At 44.3% G+C, this 22,616-nt stretch overlaps 1 protein-coding gene across 3 annotated transcripts in view; it reads left to right on the top strand.

Moving 5' to 3' along the window:
• CCDC88C (coiled-coil domain containing 88C) overlaps positions 1 to 22,616 on the top strand; it is a 145,135-nt gene that overhangs the window by 58,913 nt on the left and 63,606 nt on the right. For all 3 annotated transcript variants that reach the window (XM_025191249.1, XM_014525420.2, XM_014525419.2), the window contains exons 4-10: positions 131 to 200; positions 12,330 to 12,388; positions 14,201 to 14,284; positions 16,534 to 16,674; positions 17,725 to 17,909; positions 18,858 to 18,939; positions 19,364 to 19,522. In XM_025191249.1, coding sequence (XP_025047034.1) covers positions 131 to 200; positions 12,330 to 12,388; positions 14,201 to 14,284; positions 16,534 to 16,674; positions 17,725 to 17,909; positions 18,858 to 18,939; positions 19,364 to 19,522 — 780 coding nt within the window. The remainder of the gene's footprint in view (positions 1 to 130; positions 201 to 12,329; positions 12,389 to 14,200; positions 14,285 to 16,533; positions 16,675 to 17,724; positions 17,910 to 18,857; positions 18,940 to 19,363; positions 19,523 to 22,616) is intronic.

Raw genomic sequence — 22,616 nt, 5'->3', positions numbered from 1 at the left:
GGGCTTCACCTTGTGACCTCGACTGCCAGCATGCCAAAGCTTTTATAATCAATGGAGCTATATGTTCTTTGTGAACTATTTTTACATGGCTTCTTTAAACTGAATTTTGTTTGCAATTTATTTCATTTAGGAGGTTCTCCAGCAGCTGATCGTAATGAATTTACCAAATGTTTTAATGATTGGCAAAGACCCTCTTTCTGGTAAGTAGTTTTGGTTTAGTGGATTTTTTTTTTAAACCCCTTCCAGATATAAAGGGAATTATGTTCTGGGTTTTGGGTTATAGCCGTCTTGGTATAAGAACATAGGCAGGCCAGGTTCTGTGGGTAGATGTGATATCTTTTATTAGACCAACTGAGTAGTTGGAAAAAATCCTTTGCAAGCTTTTTATGTTGCTTCTTTTCCATAAATTGGATACAGCAAATGTAGTTTCCCAAAGTGGGACTAATTTGAGGGATGTGGAGAGAGAGAGGAAAACCTTACTCTGTTTTTCACTATAGTCCCAGTTTCTACAGTATCTCTGTACTTCATAATCTATTCAGTGTGTTTATCAGCACAACAACCCTAGTAAGTCAGGAAGGATCTGGGTCTAAGAGGCATCCCAAGATCATGCAAGAAGACTGGCAGAGCAGAGACCTGGATCTGATGCTAGAGTGCTGTACAAGAGCCCCTACCTGTGAAACCATACTTCTGCTTGGCAGTCTTGGCTCTGTACCTCATCTCCATCAGAATACAATGACAAAGGGCTTCCTTGAAAGCTATCCTTTTACAATCCATGCAGCCCAAAATGTAGTTTGATATGGGAGCATCTCTTGTCCTTTGGGTATTGGGGGGGAGACACAGACGCACGTGATATCTTCCCAAAAAATAAGAGACCAAACAGAAAAGAGAGAGAATGGACAGGGGTGGGGAGAACAGATGGATAATCTTTGGGCCAGTGGGGCAGAGCCCACCTTGCCCGAAGGGTGAGCTCCATCAAACATGGATTGGGAACCCCTAAGCTTTTATCTGACTTTCCTCACATCATTGCTGGAGTGCAGCCAAGAAAATGAAGCTGATCTCTGTTGGCCTTCTCATCTCTGAAATGAAGGGGCAGTTGTTGTTGAGGTTTTTACTTTATGCCGAATGCACATTCCTCCCTCCCTCAGCCTTGTGCCAAAGCCCACGATGGTAAGTCAATTTTACCACAGAAGGAAAATGTTATAATCTGCAACTACTGGGCGTGACATGGTGGTAACAAACTTCTCGGCCAAATAAACAAATGGCAGAAACGTTATCCTGGAATTTTTTTTGCTGTGCTTAGCAGTTGCTTGGGACAATGAGAGAGAGGTTAATTTGTTGCTAACAGAAAAACAACTTGCCTCCAGTTTATGAACCACTAAAATTCATGCTTTTGGTAGCTTTGTAAATAAGGCTTATTCTTACCTAGCTAAGGGCAAGATTACTATTTGTGCACAGTATACCCACAAACAGACCTAACAATGCATCCAGGTACCTGGAGCAGCCGCCACATACAGGGACAGTGACAACTTCCTTTTTTCCCCCCAACACACCCACACCCACAGCTGGGGTGGCTGTCCCCATCACCCTTGCCTTCATTCTGCCATTGCCCACTGCTCTCCTGTGCAGGCTGCCTGGGGAGAACAGGCACCTACAGGGCTCCTGCTCTCCTCCCACCCAGGGAGAAAGGGGAGGCAGCAGAACCTGGACCCCAGCTCCCTCCAGTGCCTCAGGCAATGGATATGTCCAGGCACAAAGAGAAGAAAAGACGAGGAGGCCCTGGCTTCCCAGCTGTGCCTGAGCAGTAACTGACAGCAATATACCACCTCCCACTAATTTCCCTTTGCCCTCACTGCCTCCTCGCTCCAATTCCCTCCCAGTGACTGCTGTATGCTTGAATGTTGTCTTGGTGGTTATCTGTATTTGAACACCCTTTGACACGTAAACATGCCACCATAGGGCTTGGTGAATAAGGGATCCTACTGGTGCTCTGTGAGCATTGCGGTACAGAACTCTTATTTCCTTCCCTCAAATCACTGTCTTATTTAAAAAGCAGCCAAAATGTCTCTTGTAGAAAGTTTGCTGGTATTGGCCCCACAGGGTATTTTTACATATGCAAGCACCGCAGTGCCAGGCACTTTGAAAAGCAGCGCTTGCAGTTGTATAAGTGGTGAAATGTGCATCAGCACTGAGAAAATGGTGGCAGTGTGTTTTCTAACTAAAACACATAGAAGGTGCTTTAGTTTAAAAGCTCACCACCACTATTTTCTGTGCGCCAATGCACATTTTGCCGCTTATACAAACAACTGCATGTGTCACAGCATGGTGCAGCAGATCACCATTGCGTTGCAGAATGAAAAGGTATGTGTATAAATGCCCATATTCATTATCTTTCAGGTCTTTTCTCTTGAAACCAATTGTTTGCTTCATCTCTTTAAAAAAAAAAAAAAAAAAGTATTTAAAGGTGGACTTTAAATACAATTTTTGTTTTCGCATAGGCATGGGGAATCACTATCCAAGTCTTGTTATCAAGGAGTGCACACTGGAATAGAAATTGCAGAATACAAAGGGGGAAGAGCTTGATGGTGGGACATGATGGGATGTGTGGAAAAATGTGAATTTGTTGCAGTTTGTTTGTATTACTTGAGTACCTATGAACCTCAATTATGGACCAGGGTTTCATTGTCCTAGCTGTTGTAAGAAATAGACGTCTCTTTTTCTGAGGAGCATAGAGCCAGCAGTTGAATTTTTGTTTGCAGATAAGATTGCTGAGAGATAATAAAGTACAGGGTGGAGGAAAGAAAAGGGGACCAAGGACAGATTGTTGTGGAACCACTTTCCCCCCCCCCCCCCAGACAGGTAGAGTAAGGGAAGAGGAGCTTTCAAGACAGGCTAAAGGAGTGAATAGAGAGATGGGAAGTGAGCCAGGAGCTATAGGAGGAACAGGATTTCAAGGAGAGAGCGCAGTAAGTGGTATCACCCGTAATTGACAAGAAAAAAAGGAAGGGAGAACCGGCAAGAAGCCATCATGATTGATGGCTGATTGGCAATGCTGGAAGAGACCAATGGGGCATATTGGGGGAAGACCAGCTTTAGAGGAAAAGAGAAACCCGAGTAAAGCAGTTGGCCCTTGTGATGAGCGGCAGAGCTGAACCTGGGCTGCAAATGCAATATGGACATGAGGATGAGGAAGTGTGAAGCCAGGAAATCCAGCGGGTCATAACCAGGGAAGCTTATCAAGGCAGCATGTGAACAGCGAGGAAGCAGCCCAAAAGGAAGGCTGACGGGCAGGAGTTAGATGTAGATGGAAAGGGGGTGACAGTAAGATGCAAGGGAAGGAGAGAGATGAGTTGGATGCTGTGCTGCTCTGAAGAGAATGGGGAGGAGAACCATCCTCATTACAACCTGATTCAGGGAGGAAAGAGGGTAAGATGGGGACATCATCAGCTGAAGGAGCTAGAGTTGACAAAATTGTGAATGACTAAAGGGTATGGATGAACAATTATACCTGCTCACCACAGCTAATTCTTTTTGTTCATTCTTATACCTGTGTAACTGAAGCCACTGTAACTTGTTTCATTTGGGTCTGAAGTTTACAGTGGCTTAGCTCCACTTTTTCTGGAACAAGAAAAGACTGACAAATCAGCTATATTGATTCAACTAATGCTCCATAAGGATAAGAGCTCCTGCCTTTTAAAATGCTATATTGTTACTTTTCTTTGTTGTCTGAGACTTTCAAGAGGTGGAGTGGGCAGGCATTCCAGAGGCAGCAAGAGGGGAAGTGAAAGGGAAGGAAGGAAAGGGTTGGATTTGAGGCTGGTAATGGGAGCATGAGAGAGGAGGTGGGGGTAGTGGAAGTGGAAGGGGGCCTGGGGTTGGGATCAGTATCAGAGATGAGGTGGAGCTGCCAGAGGGAAAACTGCTGGTTTAATTTTCCTTTGCCTAATGTAGACCAAATTGGTATTAAACACGGTAAATTTAAAAATGAAGGTCTTTAGAGTTAGTAGAAAATGGGGATACTTGTATCCCTTATGATCAACATCTGTAAATATAGGTATTTCAAACCATTGTGTGTTCCTGTATTTATGAATTATACTCACAAGTGCAGTCCCACTTTCAGAAAGTGATGTTGGCATGTAACCATGAGATTTAGGAAATGCAAATCTTCCCTAGATCCTACAAATGTGATATTTGCTTTTTTTTCTTTTTCTGAGCTCAAGCTAATTTCATTTGGTTCCAGTCAATTAAGGATGAAGGTAAAAGCTTCAAAAATAACCTGTGAGAAGATTACTTGGCTTAATTTGGTGGAATGGAAGAAACTGAAAAGAATGAAATATAATTTAATTGTAAAAGATTTTAATTAAAGTGAGAGAATTTTTAGATGAATTGAACACATTGGACAGTGCCATTAGAAAAGAAAAGATGCACTCTTTCTTTAATGCATTTTACAATATACAGTTTCTAGCTTTAAATTCACTTGTTACCATCTTTTCCCATTTAGAAAATACTTTTTTTTTTCCACAGCACAATATAAGCAATCCATTATAATGCCACAAATCTAATGAGACCCATCATGATGATCAATATATTGCACTGGGGTCAGATAGTGTAATTTCCCGTTAGCAGCACTTGCGGACATATGCAGGACGTCTGTATTTTGTGGTGATCCTGAACCTCTGTGACCCGGAGCTGGCTCTGCCCATGTCTGCTTGCACTCCCCAGCAAGGCGTTCTTTGTTCAGAAACATGGAAATGAACGTTCTGGAACATGAATAAAATGTTGGGAGAGACTTTTAGGGGTTTTAGCTTCATCTAATCCTTTGCCATCCCCTTTTGCCCACAAACTGGTTAATTTCTTACATTCCCTAGCTCTTTCCTATCCTCTTGAAACATTTTGCTATTTCAATACATTTTTCAAATTAAAGTCTGATAAGTCCTTGAACAGGAGGGAGCCAGAGGTCCCTGCTAATAAATGCCTGTAAAAAATGTTTTTCATTATAATCATAAAAGATTTAGTCTCCCACTGGTGTGTTATTTCATGCCTCGTTTCCTTCCTTATTTTGTTTCATAACTCTTCAGAGATTCAAAGGGTTGTAAGATATTAAGTAAAGTTAATAACAAAGCTATCTCTCTAAAGTGTAAATACAGTGTTTGGGCTCATATGATCCATGATGTTGCTTGATTGGAGAAAATAAGCATGTGCGTGCTTTACCACCTCTCTCCTCTCTTCCACAGGCTAATAGATATTTCCTTCCTTATTTTGTTTCATAACTCTTCAGAGATTCAAAGGGTTGTAAGATATTAAGTAAAGTTAATAACAAAGCTATCTCTCTAAAGTGTAAATACAGTGTTTGGGCTCATATGATCCATGATGTTGCTTGATTGGAGAAAATAAGCATGTGCGTGCTTTACCACCTCTCTCCTCTCTTCCACAGGCTAATAGATATTAGCCGCCGCCCCTCCCCCCCCCCCCCCCCCCCCCCTTGCCCAGACACATTCGAGCTCCCTGGACTCTGCTGGAGAAGTGGGAGTAGGACTAAGTAGCGTGTACCAACTTAGAGAAGGAAGTGTACCAACTTGGATTCTTGTGCACTCATATTTTCTCTTTTCCCATATCCTTCCTTCCTCTCCTCTCCTCTCCCATTTTTCATTTTTTCTTTCTTTCATACCTTTATCCTCCTTTTTGTTGCATCTCCTAATCTCCTTCCCTGCTTCCCCCATCTGTTTCTCCCTCCCTTTTCTGTCAGAGTATAGAGGTCAGCCTAGAGAGAGGCTCTCAAAGCACAAGGTATTTTCTTGAAGGCCAAAGGCCCTCTCCCACCATGGGGAGCAGATGGCCTTTCTGCAGATCCCTGGGTCACCTGCTCCCTTGCTGGCTCAGACACCTAGAGCAGCTGCTCTGGAATTGTCGGCGTGGATGGAGGGAATCGACCATATTGGATTCTGGACCTTTCTCTTTGGTTGCTAGTTGAAATCCAGCCCAGGTTGGCTATTCATTGACCTGAGATTCAAGTTAACTCACAGTCCCTTGCCATCCCAGGATGCTTTGCACCTTCCACACAACTACCTCCCCTCTTCCCCCGCCACCTGGGTAGGCAGGGTAGGCTTGGCCCAAGCTGTCTTCTCCAGCTGAGCAGGGAGGTATGCTCTAGCACCCCCTGGCTTCTGGCCTGGGCCACAGCAGGCATGTGGCTGGGTTTCTGGAATCAAAAGTGAATGTCTGTTCCCTATTGGTTCAATCTATGCATTTTAGACTAACCTGTAAAGACTGAATTGATTCAGCCTTGGGCTTTTTGACTGTCTGTACTTAGCCTTTGAGTGATGCAGTACGATAAATGGGTTAAGTAACATCATACCTTTTAGGTTTATCGGCCATTTGCTTAATATCTAAAAGCAATTGCATTTTAGGTACAGAACTATCTGTCAGTATTTACAGCTAGTATCACAGCTATGTATGCAGTGAGATGCACAGGTTGGAGATTCTGGTCACAAAGACTGATAGAGATTACAGCTTGTGGTCAGAGCACTCATTTGGGGTGAGAGTAGGTATTTGAACTTGAGACTCCCACACCACTGGGGGGGAGTGCCATAACCAGCAGGCTCTTGACAAAATGGGGACAAGTTTTTCTCTCTCCTGCTAGGGATATTTTTCTCTGAAATGTTCCTTGGGCGAGAGAGATGGACAGGCATACACATGTACACATGGGCCACATCCAGAGGAGCATGGCTGTGCGGTATGTGGCACTGCAGAAACGACACGTACTGCACATTCAGTTGTTCTCCATGCTGCAAGGAGCATGGGGTCTTTTTTGTATCTAGGGATAGAAAAACCTGCAGGAAAAAAAAGCTGAGTGGCGCATGTGGGGGCAGCATGTACTGCTCAAAGCTGGAGCCTGACTGGCCGGAGCCACACTTCAGCTACCGGCCAGGCTCCGTGCAGCAGAATTGCTGCTGCTGCAGCCCTGGGAGGTCTTCAGGACCTCAAATAAGGCTGCTGGAACCAGGGCCACCCTCCCCTCCCCCAGGGTAACCTGTCGCATGCCCAAGCACAGGTAGCACAGGCATTTCCCATGCACAACTAGTGGCAGCACAAGGTGCGCCGCTGCTAGTTGCCCCTGGGGAAACAAACATCCATGCATGTCTGGACCTGGCCATGGTGACTTGGGCCAAGAACAGGCATAGCTCTTTGAAGCACATTAAATGCTATGACACTTCAAAAATATGGTGCTTCGTAGATTCATAGATGTTTGAGTCGGAAGGGACCTTAGCAGATTATCAAGTCCAACCCCCTGCCCTGGTCAGGAAAGAGCGCTGGGGTCAGATGACCCCAGCCAGGTACATGTCTACCCTCCTCTTAAAGACCCCCAAGGTAGGGGACAGACGCATCCCCTGACCCCTGCTGCACTCGCCCCCAGAGCATTTCAGTATTGTCACAACAGTGTGCAGCGGAGTGATCTAAAACCAGAGGGGGCATGATAGAGGGTCCTGTGTTTCTTCTCTCCCTCCCGTGGGCCCCTCCCTCCCCCTCCCCCATGGAAGAGTAGAGCAAACAGCCAGTGAGCCCTCTCCTCTGCATTCAGCCCTAAGTCTCCTGGTTCTGGAGGTAGAAAGGCATGCAAGGAATCACTATTAGTACTGTGACTAAGGTGGGGCAACTGGGGCAGCTGCTTCAGGCACCAATTGGGGGGAGGGGTAAAAAAATAACAGCTGCCATTCCAGCGTCACAATTGTGCCAGGACACCAGCAGCCACAAGTTGCTGCAGCTCCAGAATAAGAGAGTGCAACTCCTTGTTTGGTTTTCCACCTTGGAGATTGCTGAGGATAGCAAAGTGTCCATCTGCTACAACCAGGTGACCCCACACCTGCCCCGACTCCAGCATGTCCAAGTGCACAGGAGAGCACTTGTTGGCTGTGCACCCTGCTCTTCCTCCCTATCCCTGTTAGGGGTGTGTGCAGGGAGAGTAGAGGAGCACGGTGAGATGCTAGAGGGCTGAGCAAACCCTGTGTCAGGCTCCCTAGAGTGTGTGGGAGGTGCTTCATTTTGAAGCACCTCCTGCACACTGTTCATTTCCTGTAATAGGAGGTGCTTCAGTTTGAAGTGCTTCCAAAGACTTGCCATTTCTTCCAGGGTTAATTTTGACAGGCTTCGGGCATTTTTGAAGCACTTCATAGGTCATGTAAATCTGTCTGCTTGGCCTGTGAATCTCTTCAGAGGTGTTCAGCATTTAGTTTCATTCTTACTCCATTTCAGTATAGATTCAAACTGTCCAGGTCCTCTATAGCAGGGGTTGTCAACCAGGAGTACGCGTATCCCTGGAGGTACTGGGACCGGTCCTAGGGGATGCGTGCAGGTGGACAGGGACAGAGCGCTGCCACCTCCCTGGAGCAGGACCAGGGCAGGACAAGGGCAGCGGCACCCCTCTGTGGGGCGGGGAAGCTCACATGCGGTGGACACCGCCTCCACACACACCAGTTTGGTGAGCTTCCCCCGTCCCCCCCTGCTCAGCGTCTGGCCTTCGGGGGATACTTAGGCTAAAAAAGGTTGACAATCCCTGCTCTATAGGCTAGTAGTTGGGCTGTATGAAATTTCAACACGTTTCGTTTTGAAGCTGTTTCGAGCTTGAAACAGCAAAATCGAAATGAAAGGCTTTGAAACGGCTTCAAAATGAAACGAGTGCGCTCAAAACGTTTCAAAAGCTTTGAAGCTAGGCTTGCTTGCAGCTAAATGGAAACTAAGGAGTGGGAGGGGAAAGAAGGGGAAAGGGCTGCACTGATATTGACATCTAGCTCCTGGTTTGATTCCCCAGCTCTCTGATCACTTCCCCCAGCTTTCTGATAATTTCCGCAGCTTTTCCTAGGGTGGGGCGCGACCCCTGATCTGCACACCAGGTTTCAGTACTGCTGCTGCAGGCTGGGGCCAGTGACAGCCGCTCAGTGCAGCCTGTGCCGGGAAGACTGGTGCTGCCGCTGGCCCCAGCCTGCAGCGGCAGCCTGCTGAAACCTGGCACACTGATCCGGGGGCCTATGCTCCCCAGAAAGAGCTGGGGGAATCGAGCCAGGGGCTGGGGAATCGAGCTGGTTCAATTCCCTAGCTCCCTAATCATTCCCCTAGCTCTCTGATTGCTTCCCCCAGCTTTTCCCGGGTGGGCAGATGATGTGGGATGACAGCAGGGTGCTGCTGCCACCTGGGGATGGCAGTGTCTCTGGGCTATTTCCCCAGCCAGCAGCAGCAGCCTGCTGAAACCCAGCGCACAGATCTGGGGAGCACGCCTCCTTAGGAAGAGCTGGGGGAATGACCAGAGAGCTGGGAAATGGAACTGAGAGCTCTGACTGACAGGTGGAGCCACCCCAGCTCCCAGATGGTACACAGTACTCTGCTGAGCCACACTGAACCCACGTAATGGTGTAGGTGGCAGGCAGGGGTGGGGGAGGAGTGGCAATCCCCGCCGCCCCACACTGCGGGCGGGCTCTGCCACGAGCCCCTAGAGACCCCAATTGCTGCTGCCAGAGCCAGGAAGTGAGGGGCTTTTTTTTTTTTTTAAAGCTCCACGCTCACCGGCTACGGAGCATGCAGATACCAGCAGGCTGCCGCTGCTGGCTAAGGCTAGCGCCCAAGTCTGCCTGGTGCAGCCCGCACCAAGTGCTGGGAAGAACCTAGTGCTGGCACTGGCCTCAGCTGGCAGTGGCAGCCTGCTGTCATCCCGCATGCAGATCCAGGGGCCCGTGTCCCCTAGGAGGGCTGCGGGGCTGTGCCAGACTCCTCCCGGGGGGTGCGGGCCCCTGGATCTGCACACAGAATGACAGCAGGCTGTCATTAGTTTTCCTTTGAACAGTTTGAGGTGCAGTTTCACAAAACACCCTGCACCTATCTCCTCGAAACTTGGCAGGCTTCATGCCTTCAAAAGGGGCTACTATCCCTGCAATTTTTATCTGATCACAGAAGAAATGACAAAGTTTTATAGGCATTTTCATTATTCCCCATAATAGTCTATGGGCAAAACATCAAAACAGTGTCGAAACAGCAAAACAGTTTTGACAAAATGAAACGGAACAGTGCTTCGAAACAGTGAAACGAACACTGTCCCTTTGAAATGGCAAAATGCAAGTCTAAACAAAATGGTGCTGTTTCACACAGCCCTAGCCAGTATTTAGGGCACTCCCCTGCAACGTGAGAGATCCAAGGCCTTGTTCTGATTGTTCTGAAGATGAAACAATGAAATTAAATGATGAAACTCAACGTATTTTAATGTTGACTGCATTTCAAGTTGATTTTTGTCTCAGAATAATGCTGAACTCTTACTTATGGAAACCAAGGGTTATATTTGTATACAAAAAATATGGTTTCATAAAAGAACACAAACCAACTCTGCTGCCAGTGAATGGATGGATGGGAAGGTTTGTTTACCCTTTGAAAAAATATGCTTTAAATCTCTGAAGAGAAATAACCTACAATTATACTTGGAGAACAACACAATTTCTGGCAGATTTAAAATGTATGTTTTCTTAGAAAAATCATCTCTGCTTATGACGGCCTAGTGATAAATTAAGCCGTATCAGATGCAGACACTTAAAATTCTCATTAAACTTCATAAGGAATGCTTGGAATTTTTGTGAAAGTGTTTTAAAAATAATTTCTTAAATGGTTGTTTCTTTTTAATAAGCAGGTAAATCGTTTGTGCTAGAGAAACTTACCTAGCAAAAAATGAATTGTTTGGGGTATTTCTGTTTAAAGAAAAAAAAAGCAACAAAAAAAGAGAACTAATTCTCTAGCTCTCTTTACCTGCTTTAATAGTAATAATGGTTGCTTTACATTGTAGGTTTATCAAGTTGAGACTCAACCCCTCTGGTAATTTAGGTCAGTGTGCCTTTGCTAATCTGAAATGCTAGGTTAGCATAATTGATTAATCAATCTCCCTCCACTTCCCTTCTGTTAGATCCTGCAGATGCATTTAACTTACTGTACAGCACAGCCTTACAAGGGCACGGTGTGTGAAGAGCTTTGTATATCTGTTTGGTGTGCTAACACGTTTGTGCATTTAAAAAAAATCAGTAGACAGAGTAAGTTTCCTTCCTGTGCCTGCTTATAGACATGAGCAACTGAACACCCAAGGAGAGGAGGCCAGAAAGTGAAAATGTTTATCCCACTGTTATACATTGAATGTCAAAAAGTACATACATTTACAGATGGATAAGCAAGAGAGAACTATATGTTGCCTATTTCCCTGCCTCCAGTCTGTACTGTGTCATACTTTCCCTTAATATCTCAGTCTGAAGCTGACTTGCCTCTGTTCCTTTTACTACCCACATGTACAATTTTGAACCTGTCTCAATTTCTCCCAGTTTCTCCTTCCCTTTATCTTTAATATATGGAGCTCTCTCTGCCTCCCGAGGCAATACACGTTTTAATTTTGTTGCAATAAGATCTGAAGTTGGATAAAAGCCATGGCAGTTGCCCTGTGGCACTTTTTTTTCCTTAAACTGATACTGAAGTCTGCTGGGTTGTTGCTCACAGAAAGGATCCCTGCTGCAACAGCCTGCTTACGCCCTTTCGTCCCATGGATCCAAAAGCATATGGTAAAGGAATATTCTCCTTTCTTCACTTCTTGCCCCACTTTTCATCATGTGGAGCATTTTCTTGAGTGTGAGCAGTTTCTAATGCAGAAGAGGCAAAGAAAGAGCATGCCTTTGATAGAAAATGAAAGGAAGTATGTGAAGTGGCAATCTTCCATTTGTCTGTGTGGCTACTCACAAAATGTGCAATTTAGGGTGCCAAAAGAGTTCCCCTTCTACAAGGTTCTCCCCCAGTCCTGTGTTGTTTTTTCTTCATCAGAAATAAGAGAGCATGGTCCATACCAAGCAAATGGTCAAATTGAAGCTGAACTTTTACTGTTGTATCAGCTGGAAAGCCCTTGGCAAACGCAGACAAGGACTTTTGTGCAACAAATCCTCTCATGAATTGGAATTTATTTTAAAAAACGCTGTCCCTTAAAAAGTATCTTTGCACAATGCTATAAGAATGGCCTGGTTTGTCTTTGGGCAGGACAGGACCTTTGCTGCTTAATCTCAAATTTAGCCCAGGCTCAAATGCTTTGCTGGATTTAGGGGATCTTGGGTCTTGTTTGATAAATTAATCTGTAACAATAATTTTGTTGCATTGAAACCATTAGTAATTTTATATGTACTTGCAGATTGTCCAAATACTTGGTCGACTAAAAGGATGTTTCTCCTGCTCGGAAGGCCTTTGCTGTACTTTGAGAGAAACATTTAATAAAACTTTTCTTAACTCATGTAGTAGCACATTTGGATTGATTTGCTTCTTTCCTTTCACTTTAGGTAAAAGTATGGATGAAATTAAGAAATTGTTGCTGCTGGTACTGGGTTGTGCTGTACAGGTGAGCAAGTATTAGGGCATCACAAAATACTTTAATAATGTAATTTTAAGTCTTTCTTGGTTATTGGGGCATTGTAATTCTTGTAGAACTCAGAATTGTCTGTCAAGGATTAATGTCTTATTCTGTCAGGTGCTGTTCAAACAAATTCCCAGCCCCTGTGTGTTTGAAATCTGAAGTTATGAAAAGGCACAATAGGTGGAAGAAGCACAGATACAAAGAAAGGAGTAAAGTGAGAGCAAAGGGAGGACATTTTGCATAATAAGCAAAACCACCATCCCTGTTGCTGCTCGAACCACTGCTAGGATACATGGTGCTGCAATTAGGCAATTCAAATAATTAACATAGTGAGAAATAGTGTGAGTTTGAATAGTCTTCTTCATGTGAAGATTGTTAGTTCTTGAAATATGTTGGCATAGAATAGAGGGTGTTAGTGCAAAGAGACTCCATAAGCTAACATCTCATTGCCCTCTTCTAAGGAATCCCGACACCAGTGAACTGCTCCTTTTTAATGTTGTATAAATGGAGTCTTAAATGAATAGGAACTTTTGTATAACCATGTAAGGGTTGTTATGGTATGTGTGTGTTATTAAACTAAATGGACAGCCAGTACCTATGGGAAATTCCCCCTAAGTACACGACAGTTAACCAGATAAAGGAAGCAGTGTCCTACACACCAAACCTCTGTATTGGCGATCCCTCAGTAAGCTGTTGTAATAAACAATAGAGACATTGCTGGCCAGCTTTCCCTTATAATTGACCTTGTTTTCATGTCTGTCTAATGTCTTTGTCATGCTTTAGGACACTCACCCTGCTCGGCTACGTCAAATCAATTATGTCAGGGTAATGCTGTCTTCCTGGGGCTGCTCTGAACTTCTTACTGTTTATATTGCAACACAAAGAATGAAGGGCCTGATTTGGCAAGGCAGTGAACACCATCAGTTCCCATTTATGGCTCTGAACCTCCTCCTATTCAAGTGTATGGTCATATTCAGAATTGGGCCCAGAGAGCCACTGTGAACTCTCAGTGAAGTGGATAAATATCCTGTGGGAGATGTTTAACTTTTTTCTATTACTTAGAGAGTCCTGGGTACTCTGCCTACCAGCCTTGGGTCCCACATTTGTATCAAAACAGAAAAATAAGCAATTAAACAGACTGTGGGATGTTACAAAACACTTCCAAAAACTCATTTGATAGAAATAAATTTGGGAATCTGTTTAGTCTTATTTATTTTTAATTAAATATTCTCTTGCTGTATTGTACATGCAAAGCACACATTGCTTTAGTTCCTGAGAAGAAAATGTGGAGCTGATGTGAGCAGAATCAAAAGTGAAACTGATGTATTAATTCCCCCAAATGAGTAAAATACAAAGATGCAAACAAACAGTTTAAATGATGTAACACAAATTTAGGGCCACAGCTTCAGCTGCTTTACATTTGTGTAGTTTTAAGTCCATTTGAGCTCTGCTGATTTCCACTAACTGTGGCTCTAGCCCTTGGGTACATTCATTCTTTTGGCCTTAAGTTTAATACCATCTGTAAAGAGTTCTAAAAACGTAAGGCATGATTTGGCAACCCTTACGCATCTCGCATATAAATTTACTCATCAATTAGTTTCACTGATTACAAAGAGCATATGTGCAACAAGGTATTATTCACTGTAAGTGTGACTGCATGTGCTCCTCTGGTCTGGTTATTACTGTTCCTTTAGTTGTACCAGTGAATTCTTTAAAAATAAATTAATTAAAAGATTCATCACTACAGTAGTTTTTTGCACATAACATGTTTCAAGCAAAGTGCATTTTTTTAAACAGTGTGAAAGAAAAGAAGAGTTTATTGAAAGAATAAAGCAGCTGGATATTGAGACCCAGGCAGCAATTGTTTCCCACATTCAGGAGGTAGGATTTTCAGTGCTTTGAGTTTTTTTTGTTTTTTTTTGCCTCCCCTCTCGACTATCTTGGTTTGCTTTGCTGTTAAAGAGCACAGGTTAACCTTTCATAGTAGGATTAATAGTAGGTTTGACATGCACAAATACTCTATTGAATGTGCGATTGTAATTTAGAATGAAAAATTACAAGGTGTTTGAAGAAGGAACTGGGCTAAACACTTTTGGTGCAAGTACATCAGCCAGGGGCTGATGTACTTGCCAAATATTATTACTTGCCAAATATATATTTAGACTGGAAATATTTTTATAAGGAATACTCAGAAGTTTTGGATAACATTTTTAAAAACATCTTAATGATATAGGAAGCAAGGGTCCTTTTTCAGAAGTGAATTAGGTAGTTAGGAGCCTTGGGCCCAATGAAAACCAGTGAGTGGGTGGCTCTGTAAGTGCCTGAATCACTTTTGAAAATGAGGGCAGCATCTTAGCAGTTCAGAGAGAGAACTTTTCGTAAGTGACAGCCTGCTTTGTCAAATGTTATGAATGAACTACCAGACAAAGTAGGCTGCCACTTACAAAAGATTGTCTCACCGAACCATTTAGTGTCTAAGGTGCTTCCCTGCCTTGTCTTGTTCCTGACTTGAGACTCAGGCTTTTAAATCATGTTAAGTGATTTAAAAAATATGTTACCCTTTTCTCTCAATTTTTTTAATCTTTTCAAGCATAATCTTATGGCAGATGTTTTCTGGATTCTAAATGTTTAAAAAAAAAAAGAAAACACAGTTGGCTCCAGCAGTAGATATCAGCCCATTGTCAAGAATTTGGAAAAAGCTGTGCACAAACGCCCCCTGCTGCCTGGGCCTTGTTACAAAATGAACAGTCTTTGAGGCTGTGCACATCTCCTGCAGGTGTAAAATAACTTTATCAAGGAGACTTCAGTGACAAATACAGCTAGATGATGTAGATGATAGTCCTTTAACATATAAAATCTGATTTACAAACAAAACCATGTGAGGGATATCTCTGACAGCAGAAATGTTCATAACCCAAACTGTAGACATGCCACCTTGATAGGTGCCACCTTCTAATCCAGTCAGCTTCAGCAGTGACCTGGAGAAAATCAGTTGTCAGAAGAGTTTAGTAAATTGCAAACGCTTCCATGTCAGGTCCTTTCCTTCTTGTAATAGTGGCCAGTTACCAAAGCTACAGAAGAAGACAAGCCTCTTCATCCCACACCCCTCCCAGTAATATACTTAGCTAATTATGCAATACAGGACTGATACCTTTCAGCCCCCTGCAGTCATTATCTCTCCCCCTTGAAGCATGAGTTGAGTACTCCTGAAAGTATATGGCTGTAAGTGTTATTGAACACAAAATTATTCAGTACCTTTTCCTAAATCCAACTATCTTGTGAAAATTAGAGACTTCCTAACAAAATTTCCCACTGATATCAGTGCTTCTGTACCATTTCCTGCTTGTTTAGAGTCAAATGTCATAGTAAACGATCAGTAAATTAATCTGGGGCCAGGTTATCCACTTGTGAGTTCTTTCAGCTGTTGGCAGCTGAACTGCACTGAGTTTTATAAATAGGAAATTTTTAGAGCTAACAATTTTAGGGCAAGGGTGAGATTTGAATTAATTGTGAGATTAAAACTGAGATTAATTGCAACTATTTTTTCAGTCAGGCAGAAGCTGCTGCTCAGTGCAGAGGGAAAGCAGCCCATGCCCATAACTGTCCTTTTTGCTGCAGCTACCTGGAGCCAGCGCCCAGGCTGCCCTGCAGCTCTGCACTGCCACCTCTGCCCCACTGGGCAGCTTGGAGTTGGCAGTGACAGCAGCAGAGAGGAGTCTCAGGGCAGCCTGAGCCTGGGCTCTGGGCAACTGCAACAAGAAGGCCCTGGCAGTGGTGGAGGGGAGAGGCCACTTTTCCCCCATGCCAAGTAGCAGTTTCTGCCCGGCTGCTGCTGCTGGTCAGTGTGGGCGGGCTGGGGTCAGGGCTGTGCGCACAGGTTCTGGCTGGTCCGGAACTGGTCTGCTCCGCTGGTCAAAATGATGTGCATGTTTAATGCAATTGAAAAAATTAACACGTTAATTTGTTTTTGTGTTAATTGCGTGAGTTAACTGTGATTAATTGACAGCCCTAGAAATGTTATGCAAGTTGCTTGTTAGAAATACTGAATAATTAATTGGGCACAAACACTTTGAAAATCGTCCAAGGGAAACAAAAAGGGACTTATTTTTTATTTTGAATCTTGTTCACAGGTGACTCACAACCAGGAGAATGTGTTTGACTTACAGTGGCTGGAGCTCCCAGATATGGCCCCTGAAGAACTGGAGTCTCTCTCTCGGAATATGGTTTTCCACCTCAGGAGGCTTATTGATGAGAGAGATGAGTGCACAGAAGTATGGATGAAATGTCTGTTTTGCATGAAGTTCATTCATAGGATCAGATTCAGGCTTTGCTTTTTGATTGTGTATTGATTGCCTCTTTGTCCACTCTCAGGCTGCAGTCCTTTTTATTTCCCCTCTAAAATCCTCTAATTCCTTAGAACAGTGATTCTCAACCAGGGTGCCAGGTCACCCTGTGTCCTGATATCCTTTGAAGGGTGTACAGGAACTAAGGAGGTAAGTATTGTGTGAGGACATAAACAGGTAAAGGTAGGCTCAGGCTTCAGGTGTAAGGAGATAAGCAGATACGGACAGGCTCAGGCTCACATTTTTTAAATGGGGTACCGCTCAGTTCTGAAAAGTTATGGAGGGGGGCCTAGAGTTTGTGAACTTGTGCCTTAGAATAATGCTGATTCTTCCCTTGGTGCCTGCATTCAGTCATGCACCTGAGCTAGAGTGAGTTGAGCTATAAAGAGAAGAGCATGGTGCAAAAAGATTAAAATGTTTTATGTTGTGAATTTACCTCAGGTATTTTGTGTCTTATGCTCTGCTCTTCCATTCATCTGCCAGTGCCTTTCTGTCCCTCCAACAGAATCTGCCATTATTGGTTCAAGAGCCTTTTCCTCCAGATTTTGCCACTTGTAACTCTTTCCTTCTGACTCATTAGTTTCTCTCTCTTCAGATCTCTGCTAGAAACCACTCTTCTTTTTCCAAGATCTCTTCACTTCCCTCGCCTTTTGCTGTTACTGATTGGACTCTGTGTAAAGCTATAAATTGTTGCAGTTGTTAGGAAAACTCTAACCAAAATAAAATATTTATTTGAGCTCTGGAAAGTGGCATATTCCAGTGCTCAGTGCTGCAAAAGACTGGGAGCTGAAAGGGTGCTCTGTTTCTGACTTACTACTGTGTGACCATAGGGATGTTGCCTGAGCTCCCCCATGCACGATTAGGATAAGAATTATCCATATTTGTAAAGCACTTTGAGATGCCTGAATGAAAAGAATGATGTAAGTACAAAGTACACTATATTTGTCTGTGATGCCATCTTCCTGTCTCCATTTCTAGCTGATTGTGGATCTCACTCAGGAGAGAGATTATCTGCAGTCTCAGCAACCACCAAGCCCCCTGAAAGCATCAAGTCCAGACTCTTCACCAAACCCAACCAGTCAGCTCTCCAATGAGGACAAGCAGCACTTGGCTGTTGAGCTGGCAGACACAAAGGCTAAACTGAGAAGGATACGGCAGGAACTGTAAGTTGTGAAAAGCCTATGTTGCTGGAGAAATGCTGCTGATTTCAGATCTGCTAATAGCACCAAATAAACCTGTATATTAAATGCAAGCCCACAGCATCACATTGTCCATTGCCTTAGAACATCTCTGGGAGTTCTACATGCAGACTTAATAGGTCCTTTTTTAATTCCTCAAGGGAAGGGTTGGGGAACGTGGCTAACTTCCCTTTCCCTCAGTTACCTTTCTTAACTAATCCTCTCTCAAGCCTCTATTAGTTTTTCTTTCCTTTCTCTTCTTACTTTTCCAACTCTCACCCATTTTCCCTACCCTTCTTTTAACTTTCCTACCTTCCCATTTTATCACAAAATTCTCAGTGATTGTTATTTCCACTTTTTTCCGTTCCCCCATCCTTCATTATTTTTTCTGGCTGACAGCGATTTGCAGGATGGTAATACTGCCAGGATGATGGTTAGTTTAGCTGTGACAGCAGGAAGTACAGGTGAAAGAAAGATGAAGGAAATGTTTAAATATTTGGTTCCTCTCCAAATATCCACTTGCTTGCAGCACCACAGAAGAACCCAACTGCAGTTGATTTGCATGAAATTGGATTAGCACCAAGAAAATCTATATAGTTCTGGGCACTTTTTCACGTGCTCTGGGTGTGGTGAGGGGCAGCACTTTAATTAGAACAGCTCTGAGAGACACTCCAATAAAAGCACTGCCGTGTCTCCTGTATCAGTGTCTCTGCGCTTAAAAATGGTGGCGGGGCGTTTGAACTAAAGGTCGTTGAACACAATTAATGGGCTCGATGTGCTGGAATTCCAGCAAGTCAGAGCAGCCTCAGTGCTTATGTATAGGCGTCCTGTGTGTCCAGCTTTTCATAATTTTGCCAGCATCTTAATATTATGGGTATTGTTTCAATAACCATTTCAGTTGTTTCTGATTATACTTGCTCTAATCCTTTTCAGGGAAGAGAAGTCTGAGCAACTTGTGGACGCTAAACATGAAGTTGAACAGCTTACTGTAGAGCTGCAGAAAATAAAACAGGAGGTAAGTTGGGCTTTGTTCACTGCAACACTGCCATGACCCCCTCACTCTCACCCCTGAGTTTAAAAAAAAACATCTCTTTCAACATAAAGATTGAAAATGCTTCTCAAAGTGCATACTGCAGCATGTTTACAGGTATGATTGTGAGTGATACTCTGTTTCCTGCGTGCTTGGTGAGAGCAGGTCTCAAACACTCAGTTCACTAAATAGCCTTACAATGTCTAGAGAATACTTTCTCAATCACAGAAAATAGGAGAGTTCCCATAGTCTGAGTAGCCAGTCAATTTTAAATTGATTTGAATTGTTAATTGGAGAAATCCTTCACCCTTGCACCAGTGGAATGCTTTTTGTTTTTTATTCACTTATGCATTTTTAAGTTTAAAACTTGGCTGTTAATTTTTTTTTCACGATCTGTCTCCTTACCCAGAACACCTGCTTGGCAGCAGATGCACGCTCTGCCCGAGCATACAGAGATGAACTGGACTCCCTGAGAGAGAAAGCAAACCGTGTGGAGAGACTTGAGATGGAATTGGTCCGGTGCAAAGAAAAACTGCATGATGTGGATTTCTACAAGGCTCGGATGGAGGCAAGTCACGATCAGAAAAAAGATTTCCTGAGAAGTCCCTTGCTACTCGCTGAACAGTTCGTAATGTCTAGTCTTTTCTGCATACAAGTTCATGTTTGTCTGTAATTAGATTGGTTGTACCAAAAAATTAAAATAAATTGAAGTTTCAGAAAACACTCAGGTAGGTTTCAGGTAGGTTTTGCAATGCCCTGTCTCTCTTGTCACTTTGGAATTAATTTGAAATTCCCTTCAGGCGAGTAGGATTTAATCAGTGCTGAAAATCCCACTTGATTTTTATAAATCTGTTAGATCTGAGTTATGAAGCAGAAGAGCAAACATCCCTGTTCTTTAAAAAACAGGATCTAGACATGTTTCAACTTACGGTAAAATTACAAGATATGTCTTTCCTACAGAAGAATATAATGGTGATGATGATTAACCAAAATTTATAACTCTTTAATTAACTAAATAAGTGGCCTGACTCTTTTTTTCTGGCAGAGGCTTTTAACATTTGCAGCTGCAGTTGAAGTGGCTGGGAGTTTTTACATACAAACTTGGACAATGACTTTTAGGTACTCAGGCATGCAAAAGCTGAGTCACTGCCAGAGGGATGGCCCCAAGATGGTGCGTGTGTGTGTACACACACGTGCATGTGCTATTAATAATACCAGCCATTCTGCTTGGTCTCATCAGACCTTTGAGTAAATATTGCCTAAACTCTTGACATCCCACTTCATTTACCTGCCACACCACTTCAGGTTGCTCACAATACAAACACCTCTCTGTCTACTGCTCCTGGGGTTTTCACAGATATTTTTAAATTGTGTGTTTCATTTTTACTGAAAACTGAGAGCGCGCGCACGGAAGAGAGCTGATGATTCTGTCTTACAAACATCAGCCAGTGTATTACTGGTAACTGGGGATATACGCAGTAGTAATGAGGAATGCTTCAGTATATTTGTACCAGCTCTGCTTGTTAAAGAAAATGGACAGATGCATCTTGACTATTATGGGGAAATTATAAAGCTATTATATGTGATTTCAGATATGTATTTAAAATCCTTTTCTCTCCAGCATCCAACTCAGTCGTTTGTATTTCTGCACGTAAGCATTTTTGTTAACCAAAACCAGATAAGGCGCAATTCTTCTCTTATGGGTAGGGGTCTACCTAACTTGAGGTGGCTGCTGGCTGATTTTACAGGCAGACTACGGAGCTGGCAGACATTTTTGTGGGTGGAACACAGCGGGGCCCCCCCATACTTCTGGCCAAAGGGCCCTGGTGGGTCTGCCCCTCGCCACTGATTGGCTGCGAGGACTGTCTGTCATATAGCCTCACCACCAGCTGCAAGGGCTGTCCATCACGCAACCCTGCCCCTCGCCACCAATTGGTGGCAAGTGGTGGGACCTTATGATGGACAACCCTTGCAGCCAATCGGGGCAGAGACGACAGCCCTCTTGCCATGCTGGCAGCCCCCCTACCCTCTCCTCTTGCCCTGCCCCCCCAGCAGGCTGCACAGCCTGGCCGCAGTGCCCACAAGGACTGTTGGCTCCCAAGAAGAGGCCAGCATTTTATTCTCAGTGAGTTTTGCTTTTCTTCCAGGGAGCCCATCAAAAGCATAGAGCCAGCAATTTCTCACAGGGCCTGCCTGAAATCGTGATTTTCATGAAAATCCTGAAATCATGATTTTGGTAGGTTCCTACTTACGGGTAATTTACCTGACTGATTGCAATGTTCTCAGCAACAAAAAGATTGCTTTGGCCCAGTTGGACAATTCATAGCTTTTTCCTACAGAACGACAGGATATTTTGTGATTAAACTGAGAATTGAGCTCCTAGTGTAATTAAGTGACGATCCTAGCTCTTGGAAAGTGTTATTGAAACCTTGGCCCGTCAGACCCCTTGCTGAAAACGCATCGATTCTTAATGTTCTGCAAAACCTAAAGGCCTTGTAAATACATTTGTTCCTCACCCACCTAGGGAACAGTCTGCCACAACTTCTTTACCAAGTCTGCTGACTATTAAATTGTATAAACTGCATACAAAGGCATGTTCCTCTCTGGTAATTCCCAGTTTACCCAAGGAAGTCTAAATCTCCTGCTGCAAGCTCCTTACTTCCCTCTTACTCCATCAAGCTGATAAATCAGTTGTGTTTGCTCCTGTCAGACAAGCTAGCTAGGCATTTTTCTTCAGCTGTATGCTGTTGTAGTTTAAGCTGTACGTCCTACTCGAGTTTACTGTCTGGTATTGGTCTTGGTGGTTTGGAATTCCTCTGATCTTCATCTGAGGGCAAGGGAGTGGCTGTTCTTTCCATTGCTTTTAGGTTCCCAGCTTTCTCATTTGTACCTGATCCACAGGGATCCTGGTTTTCTCTGATTAAAAATTGCAAATTCTCTGATTATAAATGTCAGTTTCTCTGATTAAAAACCCAAAATCTGTGATGATAAAATAAAGACCAGCCCCCACCCAGTGCTGCTGGTACCCCACACTCCCTCCCACAGTCTCAGCAGCCCTCCTGATGCCCCTCGCAACAGACCCACAGACATGCAGACACAGACACTGACACCACCCCAGCAGGTAGGTGTATGTGGGGGGGAAAGGGGCCAGGCAGGGCGGGGGAAAGGGAAGTTGCTGGGGTGGGGGTAGATCAAGAAGGGGGGGAGCATGCCCCCATGCCCACTCTCAGGAGCAGGGCCAGGGGGTGAGGGCAGGGGTGCCACTCTGCAGGCCACACATGTGCCAGCTGGGCTCAGGCTCAGACTTGCCCTTTGCCCCTGGATCCTGGAGGTAAGTGGTGCTTGAGGGTTGTGGGGCAGGGCTGGGGAAAATGGTTGGGGGCTGAGGGAGTGAGGGGTGCTGCCAGCCTCAGGCAGCACAGTGCAGCCAGCAGGGCCAAGGGCTGAGGGAAGGGGTGCCCCTCTGTGGGGGGGCTTTGTGGGCAAGCGATGTGGGGTGCAGTGTGGTGGTGCCCGCCTTGTGCGGGCTACGCACATGCTGCCCAGCCGCCTGCCCAGGGGAGGTAGAGGAGAAGGCTTGCATATGGCTGGCTGCACAGCTCCACAGCCAGCTCTGCAGCGGCAGCAAGGGATGGTGACTGGGGAGTGGGGCTCGCACACTG

This window comes from Alligator sinensis, unplaced genomic scaffold (genome assembly GCF_000455745.1).
Source record: "Alligator sinensis unplaced genomic scaffold, ASM45574v1 scaffold608_1, whole genome shotgun sequence".
Taxonomy (NCBI): Eukaryota; Metazoa; Chordata; order Crocodylia; family Alligatoridae; genus Alligator; species Alligator sinensis.
Note: the sequence above shows the minus strand (reverse complement) of the source record. Positions and strands in the feature narration are given on the sequence as shown.